General features: G+C 37.3%; 1 protein-coding gene across 2 annotated transcripts in view; it reads right to left on the bottom strand.

The window, feature by feature from the left end:
• Window positions 1-21,771, bottom strand: part of LOC129903371 (protein CHROMATIN REMODELING 20) — a 51,399-nt gene extending 29,628 nt beyond the window's left edge. For both annotated transcript variants that reach the window (XM_055978909.1, XM_055978918.1), the window contains exons 1-12: window positions 21,475-21,771; window positions 21,321-21,383; window positions 21,128-21,223; window positions 20,927-21,019; window positions 15,299-15,489; window positions 14,953-15,205; window positions 5,199-5,312; window positions 4,849-4,932; window positions 1,863-2,363; window positions 1,307-1,605; window positions 575-665; window positions 281-496 (exon numbers count right to left, since the gene is read on the bottom strand). In XM_055978909.1, the coding sequence (XP_055834884.1) occupies window positions 281-496; window positions 575-665; window positions 1,307-1,605; window positions 1,863-2,363; window positions 4,849-4,932; window positions 5,199-5,312; window positions 14,953-15,205; window positions 15,299-15,489; window positions 20,927-21,019; window positions 21,128-21,223; window positions 21,321-21,383; window positions 21,475-21,624 (2,151 nt within the window). In that variant the 5' untranslated portion in view covers window positions 21,625-21,771. The remainder of the gene's footprint in view (window positions 1-280; window positions 497-574; window positions 666-1,306; window positions 1,606-1,862; window positions 2,364-4,848; window positions 4,933-5,198; window positions 5,313-14,952; window positions 15,206-15,298; window positions 15,490-20,926; window positions 21,020-21,127; window positions 21,224-21,320; window positions 21,384-21,474) is intronic.
• Between the last annotated feature and the right edge of the window lie 4,210 nt (window positions 21,772-25,981).

Here is a 25,981-nt window from a genome sequence, read left to right as displayed (position 1 = left end):
CATGTCGAAAGGCCAGGTGACCTTTAGATGTATAAGCTAGGTAGATACCAAAAGTGAAATGTTATCAAATGACAAAAGGTAGACATGAACGGGAGAAGATCTTAGTGATGAAGGAAAAAGGGAAAAAGAGAGAACTTTCTCATTCTTGCAACATACCAAGGTACTACTCACAAGACAGAAACTTCAAAATATCAAATATTTGTCATGCTGTGAAATCAGTATAATAGTTGACAGGGCAAGAAGTTAAAACACACGAAACAACAACTACATAGAAGGAGACCTGGTGAGATTTTAGTTTTGCTGAGATGCTGCGTGGAATCCTGACAGCCTCTTCCCCCTCCTCCCTCACCACATTAACTATGTAACCAGTTTCAACATCACCAAGCATTTCCAAGCTACCACTTCCGTAGGAGCTTTTGCAACAATCCCCAGAATCAATGAACATAGTCTTGCTTGAAAATTTTGCTCCCAGAGATTTGAGGCGTTCTTGGCGTTCCTGCAAGCATACGGGCATTAATAAACGCCTTGAGAAGCAAGCATTGACAGGAAAACATGTGATTGCTTGGACTTTTACCTTTTCAATTGCAATCTTTCTTTTTGTCTCCTCCCCTAACTCAGTATCATCAAGGATTCTTCTAATTTTCTTTTTAGGCCTTCTCTTGGTGCTGCTTCAAGAAAACATAGTCCTTCCATTATTTTATTATATTTTTAAGAAACATAGTCCTTACATTATTTTCAGTCTATTTTGTAATACAGAGATGAAAATGGTAAACGCGCTGGAAAATAAGGAGGTTCATCAACCATTATAGAGCATAAATACAAATATAATACTTTTAAGTCCATTTGGGTGCAACAGATTTGGACCTCCATATATGGGGCAGAAATAACATTTTTTTCCAAACTAACCATGCAACAAAATGCTTCAGAAAAACTCTCATTGGTGTCATCAACAACCGCGGAAAAAGAGAGTAAGAGAACAGGAAGCACATCAAGCATTAATACTCCCTCGTTACGACACTTGTCTATTAGAAAGAGACACAGCATTTCCCAAAACATCGGTGAAACTGCTTAAAATAAAATCTATTTATCTACAGAATGCAAACTTCTTTTGTAATATTAATATGCTACATGTTCAGAGTTCATGAAACTAGGAGTAGGTCGCTCAGGCACACATGTTGTATGAGCTTAATTGATTGATTGATTGCCTTGATCATACCAAAATAGACAAAATTAGGGCAAATCCTAAAGATATGCAACTTAGTGATGTAGGATACACATTTACATGATCATTAAGTACATGGTGTACCTTCTGTGCCCATTGATATCAGCATCTGAAGCATCCGAGTTATCTGAATCCGAGTCTGTACTTGAATCTACCAAACCTTGAGATTCCATTATCTTCTCCAACACTGAAACCAACGGATGCAGGATACTTGGAGAGCAACAGCAGCATTGCCAACCAGATGTTTTAATTCCCAATAAAATTTCTTCACCAAGGTTCCTCCTTATACACACACTACAGAATAACCTTTTGCATGATTTACAGCTTAACAAATCACTGCAACGCCCACACCATCTGCAGTAGCACTCTGAGCAATCAACATCCTGTACAATGTTAACAAGATATAGAGTGAGAGAAACAAACTACTGTGAATCATTACATCTTGTTATTGGACGGAATTTAAAGTCAACGAACGATAGTTAAAAATAACAGGTAAAGACATGAATATCCATGATTGCAATATCCAACACTACAGCAATCTCTTAACGCAGCTAATTTTTTCAAAGATGCTATTAACACTTAGATTGCATAAATTTGAAACTATCTTCATTATAACTAAGCAAAGATGGTTATAATTTACCTGCATCTTTGTTTTCATTGAAGTTTTGCAGTCCAGGCAAAGTACAACTCTCAAAAGAGGATGTGCATGGACTTCAACAGCCACTTTATCACAAGCAGTGCAGCGAAAATTTTGCTTGTCATTGCATGCAGGAAGGGAACTAACTGGAAGCACATTATCTCCATTCCTTTGTGGATTTGATTGATCTCCTGTCTCACTCAAACTAAATGTAGGAGACAACATTTCCCCAGGAAGATCTTCCTCGTCACTATCTGGTGTAATGATCCGAGACTTTTTACTTTGAAGCTCCATTTCTTCAGAGTTGTGTAAACATTTCAACCCTTTGGCCTCAGCATCAATTTCATGTAGACATTTTGAAACCGTGGCATCAATAACCGATGTACCTTCATTGCTTTTTAGCGCATCCAGATCATCAACAGTGGAATACTTTTTCGTGTCAAAGCCAAAATCTTGAGATAAATAACCATTAGTGTCATCTGTTGTATCTTCCTGTATCTCCTCCTGGTTGAACATAACAGGGAACCAGATGAAGCAGAATATAAAAGAGGAAAATCCAAAAACTATGAAGGGGTCAAAGAAAATTAAACAGCCAAGCTTTTGTAATCAACTACTGTTCTGATTTGATAGAACATTTTGCATAGCCGTTTTTACCTTCATCAACATTACTGCCTGAAGGAGAAGACTAAAGGTACAGAGTGAACAAGAAGACCTTGATAGTTCTTTATTACCATAGTCATATATAATCACAACAATGCAGGTTTGGATAGCATATACATTTCCTATACGAACGCAAATGAGTAACACAAAGTTCAGTAACATTCAACCTTTTTCCTTTGTCCAATTGTGAAGAGCACATAACGCTAGCTACTCTTCGGAACTTTTATCTTCTTATTCTTCTATCCTGATTTTAATAGACAAAACACTAGCCCCCAAGGCTCTGATTAAGTGGTAAGAGCACAGCTCGTTATGTGTAGATTAGGCGCAAGTCAAGGGCTCGCGTCTTACCACAATTGAAAGCCTGATATTAATGTGGCGAAGGGTGGAGGCCCATTTTCCCCCGAGTTTCGGACCATGCGTCATTCGCGCTCGGTGATTTCTAGATTATCAAAAGAGAGAGGTAGAGAGAGAACACTAGTTAGTCCCATGCACATTGTTAATAATTCCAACCATCACGTTGACTAAAGGCACTTAAGGATTTAGAAAGGGGATTCCACCATTGGAAATTCTATCTTCTTCAAATTTCAACATTTGAGAAGGCTCAATAGGTAATGTTCATCTATTAGAAAAGAACAAATTATTTATGGACATGGTTTTTGGGTTATTGGGCATCAAGAGGTAAATTCGAATACAAAACTAGTGGTTTCATCTTTCAATCGATATGAGTACACTAAATTATCGATTGAATCAATGATAATAAGTTAGCAATTTGAATCGTTGACAATTCGAGTTGAGGAAATTAGGAAATTCTTCATACTTGAATGAGGTAAGGATATGTGAAAATAGCAAATTGTTGACTAACACGGATTGAATCACCTTGGTAGTTAGCCCTAATTGAATATAAGGTAAAACGATTGGGAATTTGACTATAGCTTGTCCTACGTAGATAGTTACGATATTTTTCAAATAAATAACACTCAACTTGATATTGACTGATTTTAAATTGTTGAACAAGCAACTGGCTAGTCTATGAACACGAGTTTGGGGCAGGGAAGCTAGTATTGTGAGAGGTGGCTCTTCTTTAGCTTGCATTTTTCAACAATAACATGATTCGAAAATTGTTTTCCAGCATTAAGTTTATTTATTGCATTGGGACTAGTAATATAAATGATCTGTTAATTAACAAAAATGATTATTTTGACAACATGAGTTCTGTTATAATGTAAAAATGTTGAATATTCACATGAGATATGATTTATGGTTATTCTACATTATTATGCTATGATCAAGTGATTTTTGAAAAAATGCACATATGCAAGTTGATTTGTATGTTTGTATTAAGTGTGTATATTGAGATACTTATAATGGGTAGCAACATTGCTAGAATACCATTATTTAACAACGGAGATTGTTAGGCCTAGTGCATAATGTTGATGATACTATGTTGTGCCTTCAGTTTTAAGAAGAAAAGAACTAGCAACAAGTGTCTTACACACTAAGACTTAACTAGACAGCTACATTGACGACTACAGTGATGGTTCAATATCGATTCTAGCCTTGGCTCGTAACTTGAGATGTAAACTGTTTTAATGAAACTGCTAGTATTACTTGTGTTAATCAATATGTAATGTCAACTTTTACCCCATGTTACTTTAATTTGGAAGGAGCGTGTTTCTCATTTTGTATATGTATGTATACTAGTCCCTGATAAAACGGCTATGGTTAAGCTATCTACTCACCAACCGGCGTGACTAACTTCCTCATAGACAGATTCCCCAGCTGATTTAGGTGCTACTACCCCAAATGTGTGACCGCTAGTAGAGAGCTCCCTAAGAGTAAGCCTCACACTTGCTACGCATGGGCAATATATTTATATTATTTTGTTATACCATTCGCTTATATAATTTTTTGAACATATTTCTGGAGTTATGCTTCAACTAGTCGGTCTTGAAGATTCAAGAACTGATTATACGAGTCTGGTGTTTGTTGATTATTGAAAAACAATTGTTAGTGGCTTAGTGCCATTGATTTGTGAGGTGGTCATTAATTCGCTGATAACACGATGGGAATGCTCTAGGTACAGAGGACACTATCGGACTTTTGTTGTGAACATGGGTAGGCTGGCTAGGTTAAGCACCATTCCCGGCACAAAAATTGCGCCGCGATATGAAGTCCCTCGGCTTCCGCCATTGAAGTAGTGAATTTCCAGAGGTCAGATTTTTGCTGATATTAGTTCGCCCTCAAGTGCAATGGTTCAAGCCCTTCACAGATGAGACACTCCTAGAAACTTATTAGATGCTAAAAAGAGAGTTTAAAGCATGCTAATTACCAATTTCTGTCTGTTCTTGCGTCTTCTCTGTTTTAAACATCTCCTAAGCTTCAGATCAGTTTTTAGATCATCTTCCTCTTTAACCTGGAAGACAGAGAAGCAAAAAAAGAATTGTTAATAATGGAATCAACGGCCCAGTGACAACACCAGAAGTTGCCTCTCATCAGCAGAAAATTTGAAATAAGACACAAACAGACATTGGGCTCTTTAAAAGAAAAAGAGAAGAATGTGTTGGGAGAAAAACAGAGAAAAAGAAAAAAAAATGCAATGAACATCTCATCCGGCGCCATATTTTCAAGAAATGAAGTATCAATGTCAAAGAAAAGAACTAGAATATACCATTCACAGACCTTCTTAAACTTCCTCTTCTGCTCTTCAGAAAGATTTAACTCTCTTTCATTTGCAATGGCATCCGTAACAAATGGATCACCAGAACTGTCTTCAATATCATCAATCTCCTCAACCTGAGATTGGATTGCATATAAGAAAACTGATACTTTTAAGTAGTTTCCTAGACAAATTAAACAAAGATCCTCTGAAGTAAACGACGGCATAAAGGAAACACAGTAATGTTATAATTTTTTGAGATAATAATATTTTTTGGAGATAAGAAACACAGTAATGTTATAATGCGGCAAAAAGTTTCTAGAATTTAGAATACCGTGTAATTTTTTTTATCAAGAATACCGTTGTAAGTTCACAGTATACTTGTCGTAACAATGGTATAAAATCAGGAAATAATTTCATAAAATGCTCACTTGACAATTATGAAAAGCAAAAGCAGATTAGCACCAAGCCTCTATCCCAAAGTAAATAGAATAACTTCAAAGAAAAAATACAAATTTTAGAAAACTGACAGATTAAATGGAAACCATTTGCCTCGTTATAAATTAGCTTTCGTTATTCTCATCTTCACTTTTTTTTAACCTACTATTGTATCTTTCTGAAGATACAACTAATTCTAGCATTTGCAGATTTGCTGAGTTTATACCTTTTTTGCTCTGTTTCCTTTTTATCGATTGCTTATTGGTGATACTTGGGCTGCGACCAATAATTCCTGCAATTTCTGGGAGGGGTAATATCGTTGCCTAGCTTTGAAGAAGAGTAAGAGAACTTAATGCACCCCATCTGTTCAATAAATTGCCTAAGAGGAAAAGGAGCTTGTTTTTCAGCAACAACCAAGTTCATTTCAACTGGAGTTGGTACCTCCGGTTTCCATATCTTTCAATATCTATTCCTTGCTCATACAGTTGTAGTTACATTTAGCTAACTTTATACCTTTGAATAATTTATTAGTTCATACACGTTTTCGTGGCTTTGGATAGTGATGGTAGATTAGGGTTATGTTCTCGTTCAGGGACAGGGACGGGGACGGGGACGGGGACGGGGACGGGGCCAAGGGTAAGGAGGAGTAAGTGGGTTAAAGGAGCGTCTAGACTGAGAGTAGGTTCTTGGAACATTGGGACGTTAACGGAAAAATCCATAGAGCTAGTTAAGATTCGAAAGAAGAGAAAGATTAATATAGCTTGTGTCCAAGAGACCAAATGAGTAGGTTTTAAAGCTAAGGAGGTAGACGGGTTTAAGCTTTGGTTCTCTGGTAGATCGAAGTATAGGAATGGGATAGGCATTTTAGTAGACAGTGATTTAAGGGATCAGGTGGTAGAGGTTAGGAGAGTCAATGATAGGATGATGTTGATTAAGGTGGTCGTTGAAGGGATCACGTTGAATATTATTAGTGCTTATGCGCCACAAACGGGCTTAGGCGAGGATGATAAGAGGCGCTTTTAGGAGGATTTGGACGAGTTAGTGGGAGGCATACCACCTACTGAGAAGCTTTTTGTGGGAGGGGATTTCAATGGGCACATCGGGTCTATGTCGGGAGGGTATGATGATGTGCATGGAAGCTTTGGCTACGGGGACAGAAATGGAGGAAGAGTTTCACTTTTGAATTTCGCAAGAGCTTTTGGGTTGGTGATAGCCAATTTGAGTTTCCCAAAGGAGGACCACTTGGTAACCTTCCATAGTTCGGTGGCTAAGACTCAAATAGATTTTTTACTCCTTAGGAAGGATGATAAAGGTTTGTGCAAAGACTATAAGATCATTCCGATAGTCAACCTTACGATCCGACATAAGCTCTTGGTGATGGATTTAAGGATCAAGATGACGAGGAAGAAAATGGTCGGGGATGACCGACCTAGGATCAGATGGGGAGTTTGACCACGGCTAGTGCCCTAGAGATGGGAGTGAAATTGAAGGATATGAGGGCCTGGGATAGTAGTGGGGATGCGAACAGTATGTGGGATAGGACGACTAGTTGTATTAGGGTTGTAGCAAGGGAAGTGTTGGGAGTCTCGACAGGTAAGTCGTAGTCGGCATCGAGGGGACTGGTGGTGGAATGGAGAAGTGCAAGGGAAGGTGGAAGCAAAGAAGATGGCGTATGCGAAGTTGATAGAAAGCAAGGATGAGGTGGAGAAGTGGATGAATAGAGAACTTTATAAGATAGTGAGAAAGGAGGCGAAGTCGACGGTTTCAACGGCCAAAATGGCAGCTTTTAAACGCCTTTATGCTGAACTAGAAGAGAAAGGCGGGAATAGGAAATTGTTCAGGCTAGCCAGGGCGCGGGAGAGAAGGACACGCGATGTGGATCAAGTGAAGTGTATTAAGGATAAGCATGGAAAAGTATTGGTAGAGGAGACCCTTATTAAACAGAGATGGCAGACATACTTCCACAAACTATTGAATGAAAAAGGGGACAAAGAGATTGTGTTGGAAGATTTGGAACATACAGGGAGGCGTCACGATTTTGGGTGTTGCAGGAGTATTACAGTCGAAGAGGTTAAGGGTGCTGTGAGTAGGATGCGCTGGGGAAGAGCGACCGTACCTAACGAGATTCCTGGGGATTTTGGAAGAGCGCGAGCTCGGTAAGTTTGGAGTGGCTGACTAGGTCATTTAATGTCATCTTTAAGACGGCAACGATGCCCGAAGAATGGAGGTCGAGCGTAATGATCCCTTTATACAAAAACAAAGGGGATATCCAGAGCTGCAACAACTATAGAGGTATCAAGCTTCTAAACCATACTATGAAAGTGTGGAAAAGAGTGGTGGAGATGAGGGTGAGGAGAGGCGTGTCTATTTCAGAGAACCAATTCGGATTTATGCCGAGACGCTCAACTACAGAAGCCATCCATCTTATGAGGAGACTGGTGGAGCAGTATAGGGAGAGGAAGAAGAACTTGTATATGGTATTCATTGACCTAGAAAAGGCTTACGATAAAGTTCCACGAGAGATACTATGGAGATGTTTGGAGGCTAAAGGTGTACCTGTGGCGTACATTAGGGTGATCAAGGACATGTATGAGGGTGCCAAAACCAGGGTAAGGACAGTAGGAGGGGACTCAGAGCACTTTTCAGTTGTGATGAGGTTGCATCAAGAATCAGCTCTTAGTCCATTTTTATTTGCCTTGGTGATGGATGGATTGACGCGACAAATTCAAGGTGAGGTGCCATGGTGTATGCTTTTCGCGGACGACATAGTCCTGATCGATGAGACTCGTAGCAGAGTTAACGCTAAGCTGGAGGATTGGAGACATACCTTGGAGTCTAAAAGGTTTAAGTTGAGTAGGACCGAGACGGAGTACTTAGAGTGCAAGTTCAGTGAGATACCAAGGAGGTTGGCGCGGAAGTTAGGTGTGGTGACCAGGTCATCCAAAAGAAAAGTAGTGTCAAGTACCTAGGGTCTATCATGCAAGGCAGTGGGGAGATTGGCGATGATGTCACACATCGTATTAGGGCAGGGTGGATGAAATGGAGGCTCGCTTCCGGTGTGCTATGTGACAAGAAGGTGCCACCAAAACTTAAGGGCAAGTTCTACAAAGTGATGGTTAGACCGGCTATGTTATATGGGGTGGAGTGTTCGCCAGTTAAGGTCTCTCACATTCAAAAAATGAAAGTTGTCGAGATGAAAATGTTGAGATGGATGTGTGGATACCAGAAGCGACAGGATTAGAAATGAGGCTATTCGGGACAAGATAGGAGTAGGCTCAGTGGAAGACAAGATGCGGAAAATGCGACTGAGATGGTTTGGGCATGTGAAGAGGAGAGACACAGATGCCCCAGTGCGGAGGTATGAGAGGTTGGTCATGGATGGTTTCAGAAAAGGTAGGGGTAGGCTGAAGAAATATTGGGGAGAGGTGATTAGACAGGACATGGCGTAGTTACAGCTTACCGAGGACATGACCTTAGATAGGAGGGTGTGGAGGACTCATATTAGGGTAGAAGGCTAGTACAAAGTCTCGTTATTCTTCCTTATTAAAAGGCGCATTAGTCCACTATAATTTCTTGTGCTCTGATTTTTATTATTATATACTACTCTCTGTACTTTGATTACTCTATTTTATTTGTGTCGCTTTCGTTATTTGCTTTCACATAATGCTTTGAACTTCTTGTACTTCTTAGCAGTATCTGACCTCTTTTTATGCTTCTATTGAGCCGAGGGTCTCTCGGAAACAGCCGTCCTACCTTGGTAGGAGTAAGGTTTGCGTACACTTTACCCTCTCCAGACTCCACGTTGTGGGATTTCACTGGGTTGTTGTTGTATTTAGTGGAAACATTTTTACTGGTAGATGTTTGGTTCATTGGAGTAAAATTGAATATACCAGATATATTATAGAACATATGTTTGGCTTTACAATAGACATTAGAAAAACCTTGGCTTCCTTGAGAGACTTTGGAGAAGAGCTTTGGAGAAGAGCATTGTTGTTGTTTCTTTATGAAGTTATTTTTTGTTGTTTTATCTAAGATTAGTTTAGTGAGTTTGTATTCTGTGGTATAGATAATACTAGGATTGCTTATACCAGAATAAAAAACTTAACCAAACGCGTGAAAAAAATAATCGCACATTTTATCTCGAAAATGTTATCCCTTATCCACGTAAAGAAAACGGCCGCTTAGCGTTCAATCTTTACTTGCTTAATGATAAAAGTGAACAACCCCTCAGAATCTTATTTTAATCCTTATCTACAATCTAATATCTATTACCCTGTTTTCTACACCACTATCTTTCTGGGACTCTCAAGTTCAGGAGAATTATATTACAACAAAAAAACTACTACACCTCAATCCCAAGCAAGTTGGGGTTGTCTGTATGAATCCGTACTGTTTTGTCGCTAAAAAATTAGCTTCTCTTACACTAAAAGTTCTCTAAATCTCAACTAGCATATAAAACTCTGACAAGACCAAAAGGCTCCAAGTGAACATTGGACCTTAAGTAAACGTACTAACATGAAAGGACCAAAAGCCTCCTACTGAACATTAGAGCTAAAGCAAACGTACTAACATAACTAAAACATAATCCCAATTAATTAGAATAACTATATAGATCTTTTACTTTCACTATGCTCTATTTTAAACTAGATACACATGGGTTACAAGAGATTGTGGGTACTTCATGAAAACTTGTTTCCATGTTATTTTAGGTCTAACCTGTCCCTTTCTAACACATTTAATTTTCATTGTTTCACCTCTACAAAAACGATGCATCTAGAGGTCGACGTAGGACATGACCAAATCAATTTAAGCAACACTCTCGCTTTCTCCTCTACATGCGCTACTTACACCTGTTGCAGAATGTGGTCATTTTAAGTCTTTATCTTGTAATGACCATTCATATATCTTAATATTCACATTTTTGTGACACTCATCTTGTGGGTATTTTGAACTTTATAAGACCATTATGCACTATCAAAACATTGTTGGTCTTATTTGTGTATCACATAGCACTCTGTACCATCTCATTTTACTTGTGTAATATCTTCTTTTATTATTTTATCTTAGAACGTCAAGCCTAGATAACTGAAGTAGTTTGCATTTAAGCACCCCAGTTCTTAACTTGTCTCGCTTAAAATTACTTTTCTTATCCCGACTAAACTTGCAGTGCATATAGTCTTACTTCTACCTATTCTAAAACCATTGCTCTCTATACTACATCTCCATAGTTCAAGTTATAAGTTAACAATCTTGTTAGTATTGTTGGAAAATAGCATACAATGGAATCTGATCTTGTATAGTATTAGCTAGCTCATCCATAACTAGGGTAACCAATTATGCAGTGTTGTGAAAGGTGATCACCTCCTTGCCAATGGCGAGAGGCGAGTCAAAGCGATCCTTCATCTCTTATTAGCTTTGTGGTGAGGTGATCTTCAAAAGGCAACGCCATGGCGACAAAAGGTGAGAGGCAAGAAGGGCATCGTCTTTTGTATTTTCTTAAAAAAAGAGGCGACCAATTTAGGATTTTTAAAAGTTAAAAGGTATTTTTAGGGTTTCTTTCCAAATTTGCACAGTTGCATTCTTAGACTGCGAGTCCAACCAGTCGACTCGACTAGACTTCTCCGGCGACTAGCTAGACTCTTCTGGCAACTCCAAAGTCCAACCAATACGTATTTCTTCATTTCTACTTCTAATTTTTTCTTCTTTTCTTCTTCAGATTTCTTCTTCCTTTGTTTCTTTTTCTCTTTTCTTCTTTAGACTTCAGAGTTACTTCTACCTCTGTTATTTTTCTTCACTGTTTTGACTTTTGGTCTTTTTTTTCTCATTCAAGTTCTACACTTTTAGTATGTACTATCTATTTTCAGTTTTTGAATTGAAATATTTGCAAATATATTGTTGTTATTGAGATTTTTGATTATTTACATATGCAATTAAATATTTTTATTTTTTGGTATTAATTGGTGTCGCACTTCAAAAAGGCGAGCGCCTCACCCCTCGCCTCGCGGCAAGGCAGACCCTTGTCACCTTTCGCCATCCAAAACACTGCAAGTATGAGCTAAATGTCAACATTCTCGCTAGCTTCGTCAATTAGCACAATATCATCCGCAAGTACCATATGCCATGTAATCTCATACTGTATATTGTTAGTTAGCTCCATCATAACTAGGGTATATACAAGATGATCCCTAGTTTAAATCCGCAGTTATGGCAACTCATTTATACCTTCTACCATTGCTCTCTACCCCATGACGGTTCCTTTGTACATACCTTTTATGGCATTTAAGGAATGGGTTGAATAAACTCCTCAAGGCCTGGAAAATAACATACGAAGCTTTACTTAGATAGGGTTCGGATTGGTCTTTTTTTATTTAATGATTGGAAAGGAGGGCACCTAGGTATTTTGTAGAAAGGGAAGGCGGAATCATCGAATGACGAAGAGGGCAGCTCGGCAAGGAATGGGATCAAGGATGGCTTCTTTGTAGGCAGAACAAAGGGCTTCTTTTGTCATAATTACTATAAATATAACTACCTATAACTATAAGAAAACAAATTCCTTTTTCAAATTCCAATAAAACAAAAAAGGCTTGTGGTAATTTTTTACCAACAAAAATAGTCAAATGATGTGTTAAAAAATCGATTCAAATTGAATATATAGTTAAAAAACTAAGAATACATAAAGGAAATTATTAACTAACATAAATATATTAAACGATTATTAATATAAATCCCTTACAAGAAAATATATTCATTTCTGAAGATGTCTAAACTTTAACTTTTAACTTTCAGTAACTTTTTGTTGATTTAATGAGAGGCCTACAATAACTTATTATAATCTTTTTTTGACAAAATAACTTCGTAACATTCTTCATTGCTAGAGATCACTGAATTAAGGTTTTTCCCATATTTGTGCTTCTTTTTTATTTCTTTTTTCTTTTTTCTTTTTTTGGGAAGTTGAAACCGGTAACTTGTGTGTATTAATAGACAAAACGGCACATAGGCTGTACTAAAACCATATTTACAAATGGGTCTTCAAAAAGAAAACCACATTTACAAATGCACTTCAGCTATTCAAAGATACGCTGTCATCCTAAATGCTACTCAGAACATCAATAATATCAACAGATTCTTCCGAGTAGGTCTACTTACACCAAAAAGAAAAAAAATCAAAAGACAATTCAACTTGATCTTCTGCAAAGAGTTGCCCACATACTCAAAGCATCTGGAATTTCTTTCTTTCCAACTTATCCACCAAACACTTGCTGGGACAGAGCTCCATCTATCCCTGTCTATTGCCTGAGAACCGGCTTCCTCCCAACTGTGTAGAACATCAATGATCCTTCCAGGCATTGGCCAACATATTCCTCTTAAGGTTAATGAACATTCTCAAGAGTTGTTCAGTAATTTTGCAATGTAGGAATATTTGTGCTTCTTTTTTATTAGTGTTCTTGTTGTTTCCTTCCTTTGTTGTTCTTTTACATATTATGTATTAAATCATTTTCATACTTGCAAAATATCCACTATCCCTTCAAGGAATACGTTCAAATTAGAGGTGTAAATTGCCAAAGTCCGATTGCAGGCTCCTCAAGCTTTTGCTCGACCCATAAGGTTTCAAGCTTGAACTGCTAGAATATGGATACAACCAATCCCAAGCCTCAAATTACCAATTTGAGAATGAATGACATATAGGCCTATTTGACTTCAAAATTTTGTTCAATTAGAAAATCTTCCTTCAGTATCGCAATCAAGATCTCCTATATAACTATCACAATACTTAAAATAAAAGATATTCCATAAATATAAACTACAAAGCACTTGGTTAGTTCTATACACCCAACATAATACTATAGGCATCATCTCTTTCATTTTAACCTTCTGCACCTCTTACAATAATTGTCACTCCGTTTCTACTCAACTTCACCTAGTCTTACTCACTGCTTCATTGCATCCTTTTGTAATAATAATGGTGGTGCCTCAGCTAGCTCGTAATGACTATAGATATATAATAACTCTGCCCATTTAGGATTAGGCACAAGAAAAGAAATCACCTTCACATTCTTTTATCAGTGCACCATCATTTCCTCCTCCCTTTGCACAACTCCACACGCTAGTTTCTCATGCTTCCACTAACTAATGACTCCTTTACTGATGCAAAGTCCCCTATTAGCATCAACTTGCTTTCTTCTCCATCTCCTATATCTCTTAGAAGGTAGCTCTTTGAATTAGAGAAGTGTAGCTATTATTCCGTGATTTTTATTCTTATTAGGAGTAGCTGGTCGGAAGATAATTAGTTTTGGTCTTTGTTGTACTTCTACCCTGGTTGACTGAAAAATTGATATACCTTGGTTGGTCACCCTAATGGTGTTCTGTTTTTCTGTATCTTGAGCACGAGTTGTTCAAATATAGCACCAAGCCAAGCCCAAACCTCAATAGAATTGGCTCGGTCAAGCTCAAGCCAGCTAAATTTTTTCTTGGTTTTTTCTTACTCGACTCAGCTTGTATACACCCTAGGCCCTAGATGGGAAATCTGGGTCAAATCCTCCCTAAACCAACGATTTTGGAGCACTTTAAATTTCTCACACTAACTGCCCAACTTATTCAGCAATCTACATTTATTTTCCCTTCTCCCTCACTTCTTTTTGCTGCACGCCATCAATGATTCCCATCTATTCATAGATCTTTGCTCAAATACCTTTTGTGCTCAGGAGATCATAATTTTCTTATATTACTCAATGGAAAGGGAATTGTGATCAATGTTTCCTTCTTCTTTTTTTCTTTGGATGACCGTGGTGTTCAAGCCAGTTTTCGCGCACCTCGACTAATTCCACAGGATACCTGCCACCCCCCACTAGCAACACGTACCAAGTATTTCTGTCCACCAAGGCAAGGCTAGGACAGATGGAAAGAATCACCTAGTATTTTTTGTCTCCGCTGAGTTTTGAACCTGAGACCTCAAGGTTCTCAACCACTTCATTGACCACTAGGCCACACTCTTGGGTGCCAACGTTTCCTTCTGCCATGTGGTGTTAAGTGGAAAGGGACACTGTCTGTAATGAAGATTGTCACTTTGTCAGCCATTGGGTAGAAGAGGATATGGAAGAATGTAAGTCAATTTTCAGAGGCAACTTCAGCGAGATAGAGCGGTGTCAAACTAATCAGTGGGTGAGGGTAAGGAAGATTGAAGGTCAAGTTTCAAACACAACTGCAGGGAGATATAGTGGTTGCAATTGAGGCATGCAAGGCCAAAATAAACTACAGAAGGTTATACATTTATTAAAATGATAAAACATGCTTAAGGGCGTATCTCAACAAATCATGACGAAATACATCAAATTGTTTCACCTCATCCACTCCAGGAAATTTAAGTCCCAGCTCAGCAGCTTGTTGTGGTGTACTAGCGAGGTAAACAGAAGCCCAATCTTTGCTGCCAAATGAAGTAGTACCCATAGATGATGACGAGTTATCAGAGCATAATTTGCTGAAAGAGCCCCAATCTACACCGCTGCTCCCTCCCAGAGCCTCACTGCCATCATTCCCAGCAAGTTTTTTTGCCAAGAAACCACTGGCACCCTCCTCCAAGACTTTTCCATGTTTCCTGCCCCATAATAAAGCCAGTGGCCAAAGTCACAATACACAAATTGTTTACCACTGAGTTAGTAACTGGAATAAGATAGGTGGAGTCACTTGCCTTCTTACAGGTCTGTGGATTTGAAGATACTTCTCAGCATCAGCAATTGCTCCAGTGAGGTCGTTTGTCAACTCAGAACCAACCCACTGAGTCCTATTTTTCCATGCTTCAGTGCAGCAACCGTGAGGAGCCTGACTCTCTATCCACTTATAGAGACTAGGGAGTTCAATTCCAGCACCATCCAGTTGTTCCTAATCATATCAGCATGTTAAAGTTAATTAAGCAGAATTAGGAAGTAAGACCTACAAAAATCAAGCATACTAACAACACCACGACATAACAATAAAAAATAAATCACATAGTAAAAAAGAAAAAGCTATTGTATTTTCTTTTTTTACTGATTTTTGTTATGTTTTACTTGAGTTGATGGTCCATCAAAAACAATCTCTCTACCTTCACAAGGTAGGGGTAAGGTTTGTGTACACACTACCCTCCCCAGATCCCACTTATGGGATTACACTGGGTTAGTTGTTGTTGTTGTAAAAAAAACGAAGTGGAGTCTATGATCAACATAACAGTTCAAAGTGGCACCAGTTATATGTGGAAAAGATACGCACCAAATGAACTCGATGACATTTTGGTTAAGAAAGAATTTGCTTGAAGATATTAAGGAAATGATAGCAGAGAGGAACTACAGCATCTATAACATGGACAAAGACAAAAGAAATAGTAAATAAATAACCTGCAAACCCAATGCAAAAGCAATCCCACCATGGGCCAGCATTTAACTGCATTGCTTTTCTCTATATTAATAATTCAGTCTCCTCGTTTATTTTTCCTTTCGAAGGACCTATATCTACTACCAAACCAGTGGTTTTACAAGTAAAAAGTACAAAAAGGTAACAAGTCCATGGGGCTTAAAGCGAAAGGCAAGAAGTGAAGCGCACAATTACATACGAATTTAGTATTACAAAAAAAAAGTGCAATTAAAAGCTAATGTAAAATCCTATGTACAATAATGTCAATATTAATCCAATTCCTCAAAATTGCGATTCAATGAACCGCCTGCTTTTCTTTGAGATCACTAGTGCGTCATTATTTGAAATGCACACTTCGGTAAAACCCAGGGCTTCACCCCTGAAGCGATAAACCCTCGCTTCGCATCACTTCAACACTATAAGCAACGAAACAGATAGCATTTAATAACACTAACCAAAATATAGCACAGTACAGGCAAAAGGAGCAAACAAAACTGCAAACTCGAAATGCCACATTATTAAGGTCATGAAAACCAACTAACATATAGCGCACCTATTACAACATGGAAGAGAGAAATCAAGACTGTAATAAATGCATGTTAGAATAATTGAAAAGTGAAATTTCAAACTGATTGTTGATATGGCATTCCTCTTCAGCATCAGTAGGACATACAAAATGTCAGAACTAGAGATAATTTAATGTCACTTTGGCCTTCAAAGATGTGATCATTTCAATAGTTGAATTTCAGAGGTACAAACATCCATCAAGATAAGGAAAAGGCACTCAGTTTCTTGTGATAAGAATTAAATGAATTTCCACTATGATGAATGCTCACGTTACTTTTTTGAGAGGAGAAAACAATGAATTGTTAAAGTTACTAAAACACCAATAATAAAAAAAACAAAAGGGTCTTTTTCTATTGCGAGGAAGGAAACTAGATTTAATACGGCTGAAAGATAAGCTATCATTAGAATCTTCACAATTTACATCCTTTCTAAGTATATCCTCTTTCCTTATGTTATTAAACATATATACAAGTTTGTGATAAGTCAAATCCTCTTATCTCTCACTGACATCCCCCAAATCAATGAATGACATAACTCATTCTCCCCTGTTCTCAATTCTTTTCACCTAACAATTAGACATCAGATATCATGAAACAGCAAAGGAAACTTGTTTTCTTGAATTGACTCGCTCTATTTCATTTAAACTCAAAACAGCTACAGATTGAAACAAACACTAAATGACATCCGCCAAATCAATGCATTACAGAACTCAATTCTGCCCTGTTCTCAATTCCTTTTTACCAAACAATTAGATATCAGATAAACAGCACAGGGAACTCTCTTTTTTCATCAATTACTCAATTTTCTTTAACTCAAAATAGCTACAAACTGAAACGAACACTGACCAACATCCCCCAAATCAATGTGATACAGAAATCAATTGTCTTCTGTTCCCAATTGCTTTACACCAAACAATTAGATATCAGAATGCATGAAAAGCAAAGGAAACTCCAATTTATTCAATTGATTAGCACAATTTCCTTTAAACTCAAAAGAGCTGCAGATTTTTTTTTGTAACCGAATTGCTATGTATAACTTATCCTAAATGATTTATTTCTTTTCCCAATGAAGGTGCATCGTAGCTTAATAGTCAACAGTGTGAGAAAGATTGGAGAAAAATATTATTGAGTTGTCTCTACATTATTACACAGGGACCCTATTTATAGACACTACAATACAATCCTTTACCAAGTAGGATCTATTCACTATTTCTATTCCTATTACTATTCCTATTCTAATTAGGATTGTATAGACCTATTCTTATTCTAACACTCTCCCTCAAGCTAGTGCATACAAGTCATATGTACCTAGCTTGTTACAAATGTAATTAATACAAGGAACGATGAGGGGCTTGGTAAGATATCCGCAAGTTGATCACTCAACTTCACAAATTGACAGTCAATCTCAATGTGCTTAGTCTCTCATGAAATACTGGATTTGATGCATAATGTCGATAAAACACAGAATAATAAATTCCTGAATTGCAGTGTTGAACTTCCCAAACCAAGCTTGAGAAGATTGTTTCAGACCATAGAGTGACTTACACAATCGACATACAAGGCTACCAAACTCCCCCTGAGCAACAAAATCAGGTGGTTCTCCATATATACTTTTCCCTCGAGATCATCATAGAGAAAAACATTCTTAATGTCCAACTGATTAAAAGGTCAATGGAGAACGACAACCATAGATAGAAAAAGGGACATATGTTATTTTAGCCACGGGAGAGAAAACATCACTCTAATCCAGCCTAAATATCTGAGTACAAAATATATGGATCATCTCAAAATCAAGAGATGAGTAGATCTTAAACAAGAAAGTCGTTGTAAAACTGGCCGGACCATGCTCATGCGTTGGATTATTACATTTGATGGTTGAAACTAGTCATAATCTGAGAAACAAAATTATATAGGTAGGGTCAAAATGATGGCACGACCCTACTGAGAAAGAATATTATATGGATAGGGCTGGATTGATGGCACAACCCTTTTGAAAATAGAGAATTACATGAGTAGGGTCAGAATGATGGCACGACCCTACGCAAATCAGATTCGAGGAGTCACCAAAAAAACACATGGAACTAGACAAATCAAACATGAGAAGTCACCGAAAAGAACAGTGCTATGCAACTAAGATATGAGAAAGTAGTTAGGAAAAATTCACAGTACTACGCAAATTAAATATGAGAATTAGTTCAGAGAGATGGGCAGTGATGTGCAAATCGGATATGAGAAAGTAGTCATCAAAAAGATGGCACAGTGCTACACAAATTAAATATGAGAAAGTAGTCATCGGAAAGATGGCGCGGTGCTACGCAAATCGAATATGAGAAAATAGTCACCGAAAAAATTACATGGTGCTACACAAATCAAATATGAGAAAGTAGTCACCAGAAAGATAGCACGGTGACATGTTTGACTGAGCTTTCTTCCCCTGAATATGAGGCTCATTACCCTATTTTTGTTAACACAACCATTGGCCAGATGGGCGGCATATATGGGTATTACCCGCCCGCAGCCAGCGGAAGCACTTTGATTCTCTACCAAGATCGTAGAGGTTCTGATACCATGTGAGGAAGATTGGAGAAAAATATAATTGAATGGTGTCTCTACATTATTACACAGAGACCCTATTTATACACATTACAATACAATTCTTTACCGAGCAAGATACTATTTACTATTTCTATTCATATTCCTATTCATATTACTATTCCTATTCCAAGTAGGATTGTATATACCTATTCCTATTCTAACAAATAACATATGGGACAACGGACGTGAAAAGCTAAAATAGTATAGGTAATATGGAAGTGAATCCTTGTGTGATGAGCAAAATTAGTGTATTTATTAGGTAACCTGAGATTCCAAATTAGGGTACAGCAACATCCGCACATTTTGTAGCTTAGCTTTGGCCCTTCCGATCAATGTATGATGAGCCAAACAGCGTCTACTCGGTAATCTAAGATTCTAAAAAAGGCCCACCAAACATCATTAAGTAATTAACTCTAACTTTTGTGCCTTTTCCCGCATATAAGCTGTGTGGAAAATTAAATGTTAGGTCAATTGTGTGTTACCATGTCACATAAGTAGCAAGAAAACGGCAATTGATAAAGACCTTTTACTGACCAATTAATTATGGAGGCATTGACAATCAAACTAATGTAAATATTCCACAACATAAACAATGATTGGACATACTCTCTTCCGGTGGGTTCATCTGTTCTAATCTACTGACTTCACCAACTGTTTTTATATGTGAAAAGAAATTGAAATGACTTCACTAGTTTTATATGCCTTGTGAAGCAGTTTCATCGAGAGTTGTTCCTGTACGAATTTGTCTCTATTGCCTTCTATATAAATGTGTTTTAAGTTTTTGTTATCTAATTTTGGAAACTACCTAAATGAATGTGAAACCCCAAAACATGGGGCCACAGTAAGTCTACCGAAACCAGTTGCATCTCCTAAACCTGACAGCATTAGCAAGGTTTAACTTTGGCATGAAACTCATAAACAAAATATCAAGTGCCACTTTCGAGTAGTTGAGAAATTAATAGACTGCCTCCAAGAGGGGTGATCTAACCGTCGAACAGTTGGAGTGACAACATGGGAAGTAGGTAACTAAGAACCAAGATTCAAATTCAATAGAAAAGGCATTAGGTGAGTTCTTCCGGTTAGCCTAAGCATTGTGGGCAAAGTTACTCAACACCTATACAGGTGGCGTTCAAATTCAGTAGCGAAGATACTAGGTGAATTCTTTCTAATTGCACCCAAGGTGTGGCCTAGTGGTCAATGAAGTGGGTTGATAACCATGAGTTCTCAGGTTCAAATCCCATCAGACAAAAACACTAGGTTATTTTTTGTCATCCGGTGATTAGTCGAGGTGCAGGCAAGTTGGCATGAACACCACGGTTATCAAAAAGAAGAAAACTCCTCCTAATTGCCTAAGCATTGTAGACAAAGTAACTTGACAGCTATGCTAGTACGAGGTACCTGTGCCTCTCTACCCCTACCCCTACTTCTCTATCCCCCTACTTTTACTACTATTATTAATGCTATTACTAAAAAAAATGTTGCTACATCTTCTATCAATTTAACTAAAAGCAAATGCTATCCTTCTGTGCCCTCGTTTTCATGAAGTTCAACCCTGAGTACATTGCCCGATACATTAGTGTAAACTAAACATCCTCAAGCATGCTTTTAACAGAAAATAGCAAGAAAAAGATATCCCTTTTTTGTTCATCCAGAGCTTCGAGATAACAAAGCAGGGAAGCTCCTTTTATTTGCAGTCATCTCTCAAAGCTGATTTAATTCATAATGATAAAATCAACAGACCCATTTGACAGATAAAGAATAATTCATACCAACAAATGAGCACTTTCAGTCTCCAGTTCATCAAGAACAGCTTCCCACTCTTCTTTGAACGTTGTCATTTCATCAGCTACAGCATTTTCCAACTGAAATGACCAGATTTCAAAGTAAAGGATAAGGTGGTTAATAGTTTTATAAACATGTGAAAAACTTAATCAACCAAAAAAAAAAAGGGAGGGAAGCCCAAAATGCACCTCATCTCCTGTAAGAGTTTGTGACAACTCTTCCCTAACATCAGCCTCCACTTTAGAGACTGACTCTTCTTCTAAAGCCTCTTGAGCCTCTGCAGCCTATAACAATCATAACCCCCAAAAAAAAAGCTAAAAGACAAGTGCAACCCACAAAATTCAATGTTTAACCAAAACAGAGACGCAATAGAATTCCAACCTTACTCTCAGTTTCTAAAAGCTCAGCAATGAGCTCCTCAATTTCCTTATCAGTTAATGGTTCCTATAAACCAAATCAAAAAATAAATATCACTCGTACAACCAAAAATTAATAAAAAGAAATGAAAACATGAAATAGGTCGGTAATGTTTAACCTCGGTAAGAGATTGTTGATTGTCATCATCGTCATCTATTATAGGGTCATCTGAATCATCGTTAATAAACGAATCATCAGAAGGAGCAGAAGAAGCCTCTTCTACATCTTGTTCTTCCATTTCAATGTGTTTTTCCTCTTCATCTTCCATCTCTTTCCCTCTTTGTGTGAGTAAGAACTTGGTTTTGGTTTTCAAAATCAAGCGGACAGTTCTTGGTTACTGGGATTTGGCGGAGCGTCGAAAGTAGAGGGTATATAAGAATTGAGAAAATGGGAATTCTTTGGTAAAGATGCTTTGGACTCAGACGACGCCGTTCTGATCTATATTTTGCGGTTCTACCACTCTACTAGTTCTTCTACCTTACACGCGATCTACTCAAATACATTAGCTTTCAGTTTCTATTAACACCTTAATTAAGATCACTAGAATTTATAATTGAACATATTTCATTCATATACACATGGGGTTTCCAATATATATTATTCTCATAATTTTTATATAATTGAAATTTGGCAAATCATCCAAATATTTATATAATTTTTAAATATTTTATTTTGTTAATTATTGTGATTTATAATATTTTTTATCTAATTTTTAAATAATATATACTATTCCCTACATCCCAATTTACGTACACAGATAAAATTTCAAGAGTCGATCAAATTTTGATATGTCTTACAAATATTTTAACTTATTAATTATTGCGATCATACTTTCTACGTTATTTTAAAACAATATATGTTACTTCTTTTATCTCAATTTATGTGGTATCGATAAAATTTTGAGAGTTAATCAAAAATTTTATGTCTTTTAAATTTAAATATTTTAACTATTTAATTATCGTGATTCATAGAATTTTCTTACGTAATTATCAAATATTCAAAAGACAAAAAAAATTAAGATAAATAATTTAAAATAGAAAAATATCAAGATTACATAAATGTCCTTGACTAAAAGCAGGCACATCAATCAAGAAGTGTCTAATTCTAGACTTCTCTATAAAATAGTAAAGTAATAATAATATATGTCAATTAAGCATTTTTTAAAATATAATTTTAAATCATTTTAGAAATTTATTTAAATATAATTCCAAGTCATTTTATATAAGTGAGAGTCCTTGGACCATTTAGGTACTCGCTATCGAGTCCAACTGTTGTGTTGTGTGAAACGTGTTCTTTTCATTTTCTCACAAGTACCCACTTAAAAATCTGTCTTTTTCTCCAAAGAAATTTTATAAGCAAATTTTTACGCTCTTTTGAGCTACTGTCACGATTCAAAAATCGGAGTCATGATGACACACTTCCCAAATCCAACCTGATGTGTAAGCCTAAAAAATAAAACTTATACGAGACTCTCAAGGAAAAGTCAGGACAAAATTTAAACGAAAAGAAAGACAATGAAGTAATTATTCCAAAATCTGGTGTCATAAGTGTAAAGAATATCTAATACAAAGTTTGAATCTGAAATACATCATAAGTCTCTGAATAGAACTAAAGACAAAAAAATAAATGATAGAACTAGTGGCGATCCGAATCCCGGGATCTCACCACTAATCTGAAGCTATATAGCCTGCTAGAAAGATCAGTTGCCACGCGGAATGCCTTGACTAGAATCTGAAAAGAGACACGGAAGTAAATGTCAGTACAATTCACATGTACTCAGTAGGTTTAGCCGACTGAGTATGAAGAATTAATCAAACCTATGAAATAAACTAAGGAACACTTCCACCTGCATACAGAAAAGTCTCATTCCGACATCGGTGTTGCTAATTTATATAATACGACACGATTAAAGTAAACACATAAGGCATTTTATCATCATAATTAACTAGATACGTCAAGTAGTACATATAGCAATGCAATGTGATGATATAATGATGTGGTGGTACAGTGGAATCAACGATGTTGTACAACCTATCATATACACCTGTCGAGCTAAGGCTTCCAGAAAAGGACTCATGGGGGACTCGCAGTCTATATATTGTATCACAATCTCGAAATCTCATCAACTTGCCACCTAGCTCATGGTCAAGAGTCAAAAGGTGCTGCATTTTCTTTCTCAAAAAGACTTTCACGGTTCTCAACCTCCCAAGATCAATGTTGTAATGAATGAGGATAAATGCAACACAATTCATATGTCATGAAGGTAATATCCTACTCAACATGTAATACAAGGTTCAAGTTCTCTAAACTCAACCTAAACATGATATTCACCCTTAACAAATAGCAATGGAAAGGAATTTTATTAAAATAAATGTTCACCCTCTTTCGAATACAGTTCAATACTCAATTACACTCAAAACCCCTAACTCAACCCTTCAGGCGAGTATTTGAAGTCAAATAGTCTTCTCATGCCTCTATCACAAACAATTCATGGGTTACATATTCTCAAAGCATAAAAGATAGAAAATAAGGCTCCCGCACGGGCTACACAACACAGATAAGCCTCCATACGGGCATCGCAAAGTAATTTAACAGACCTAATCTATACTAAAACTCAATTCCAAAGTCTATAACATAAGAATGACTAATTACCACATCTCAGTCTGAAGAAGGATAGCCAAATCTACCTCGAATACCGAAAACTTCTCACAAATGCTCTAACCAAAGCTCAATCCGCGAATCTTGACTCCAAAATAATTAATTACCCACTATCAAGAATAAAAATATTACATTAAAAAGAGTCTATTGATACCCATATCGATTGGTTTTAGCAACGGAGATAAAATCGTTCAAAAACCACTTAAAATTCGACAAGGGTGAAACTGAAATTTTATTTCAAAAACACGTTATATACATTGAGGGGAGTTTGAGGGTGAAAACCCCATAAAAATTGACCAATAATCGAGTTAGAATCAATGAAATCTGAATTCAAGGTTTTGGGAGTAAAATCCTCAAAATTTCCATTTGAAACTTTGATTTTTCAATGAATTAAGAAGAGGAAATTACTAGAATTTGATTTAGAATAGAAAAAAGGGACTTATCCAAAGGAATTTCTATGGAAAAACTTCATCAAAATTCTCTCCCACAAGCTCCAAGGGTTTGAAAATGGAGGTTTTTTGAAAAATGGCTTATTTCCCGATTTCAATGTTCAGATAATCGGATTTCTTCATCGCGATCGTGGGCTACTAACCCCGCGATAGCGAAGAAGTGGGAAAGGCTTCATCGCGAACGCAAACTCCTGGCCGTGATTGGGAATCATATCGGAGGAGACTCATCACATAACTTTTTTGCCTACTCTGGGCAGTCACAAAGCGCTGCTGAATCAACTTCACCCTATCCATAGCATCTTTCAACAAGTTGGTACCCCAAGGTCATACTTCATAAGAATTAAACTATCCCACGGGAGATCTACACCTCCTTCCATATAGGGCCTCAAAAGGCGCCATCTGAATGCTGAAATGGTAATTGTTGTTATATGCAAACTCTACAAGGAGAAGAGATTGATCCAATGATCATCAAAGTCCATAACACAAGCTCAGAGTATGTCCTCAAGCACTTGAATTGTCCTCTCCGACTGAACATCGGTCTAGAGATGAAAAGTTGTGCTCAACTCAAGCTTGGTACCCATCTACTCCTACATAAAACTCTAGAAAAGAAAGGTAAACTGCATACCACTATCACACACAATAAAAATGGGCACTCTGTGCAATCGAAGTATCTCACGGATATAGAGCCTAGCCAACTGATCCGCATTGTAGCTAGTCTTCATCGAAATGAAATGAGCTGATATGGGTCAACCGATCCACAATCACCCAAACTGAATCATGCTTATCCAAAATCAAGGACAACCCCATCACGAAGTCCATGGTAATGTGCTCCCACTTTCACTGGGAATGGGCATCCTTTTCATAGGACCACCCGATTTCTGATGCTCATACTTTACTTGTTGGTAATTTAAACACTCAGCCACAAATAAACAATGTCTCTCTTCATGCCACACCACCAATAGTGTTGTTTCAAGTCATAAAACATCTTTGCTTCTCGTAAATAGAATACTTGAAACAATGAGCCTCCTCCAATATCATGCATATCCAATCACCAACCTTGGGCACACAAATGTGACTACTAATCCTCAAAACTCCCTCGGGATCAAGAAAGGTTGATTTAGCTTTGCTTTGTCATTATCAAACTGATGTGCACGAATATGATACATCAAAGTAGACCTAGCCTCCACAAAGGCCAAAATATTGTGAGGTGTAGAAATATCAAGCCAGACCAACTGTCTAGCCAATGACTGAACCTCCAAAGCCAATGGTCTCTCATCCGCCTTAAGAAAGGCCAAACTACCCATGCTAGGTGCTTTTCAACTCAAGGCGTCCGCTACCACATTAGCCTTTCTCGGATGATATAAAATGGTGATGTCATAGTCTTTTAATAGCTCCAACCACCTACACTGTCTCATGTTCATATTTGGCTAAGAAAAGATATACTTAAGACTACGGTGGTCGGTAAAGACCTCACAGTGCACACCATAGAGATAGTGCCTCAACTTCAGAACAAATACC

Source organism: Solanum dulcamara, chromosome 1 (assembly GCF_947179165.1).
Source record: "Solanum dulcamara chromosome 1, daSolDulc1.2, whole genome shotgun sequence".
Lineage (NCBI taxonomy): Eukaryota > Viridiplantae > Streptophyta > Magnoliopsida > Solanales > Solanaceae > Solanum > Solanum dulcamara.
Note: the sequence above shows the minus strand (reverse complement) of the source record. Positions and strands in the feature narration are given on the sequence as shown.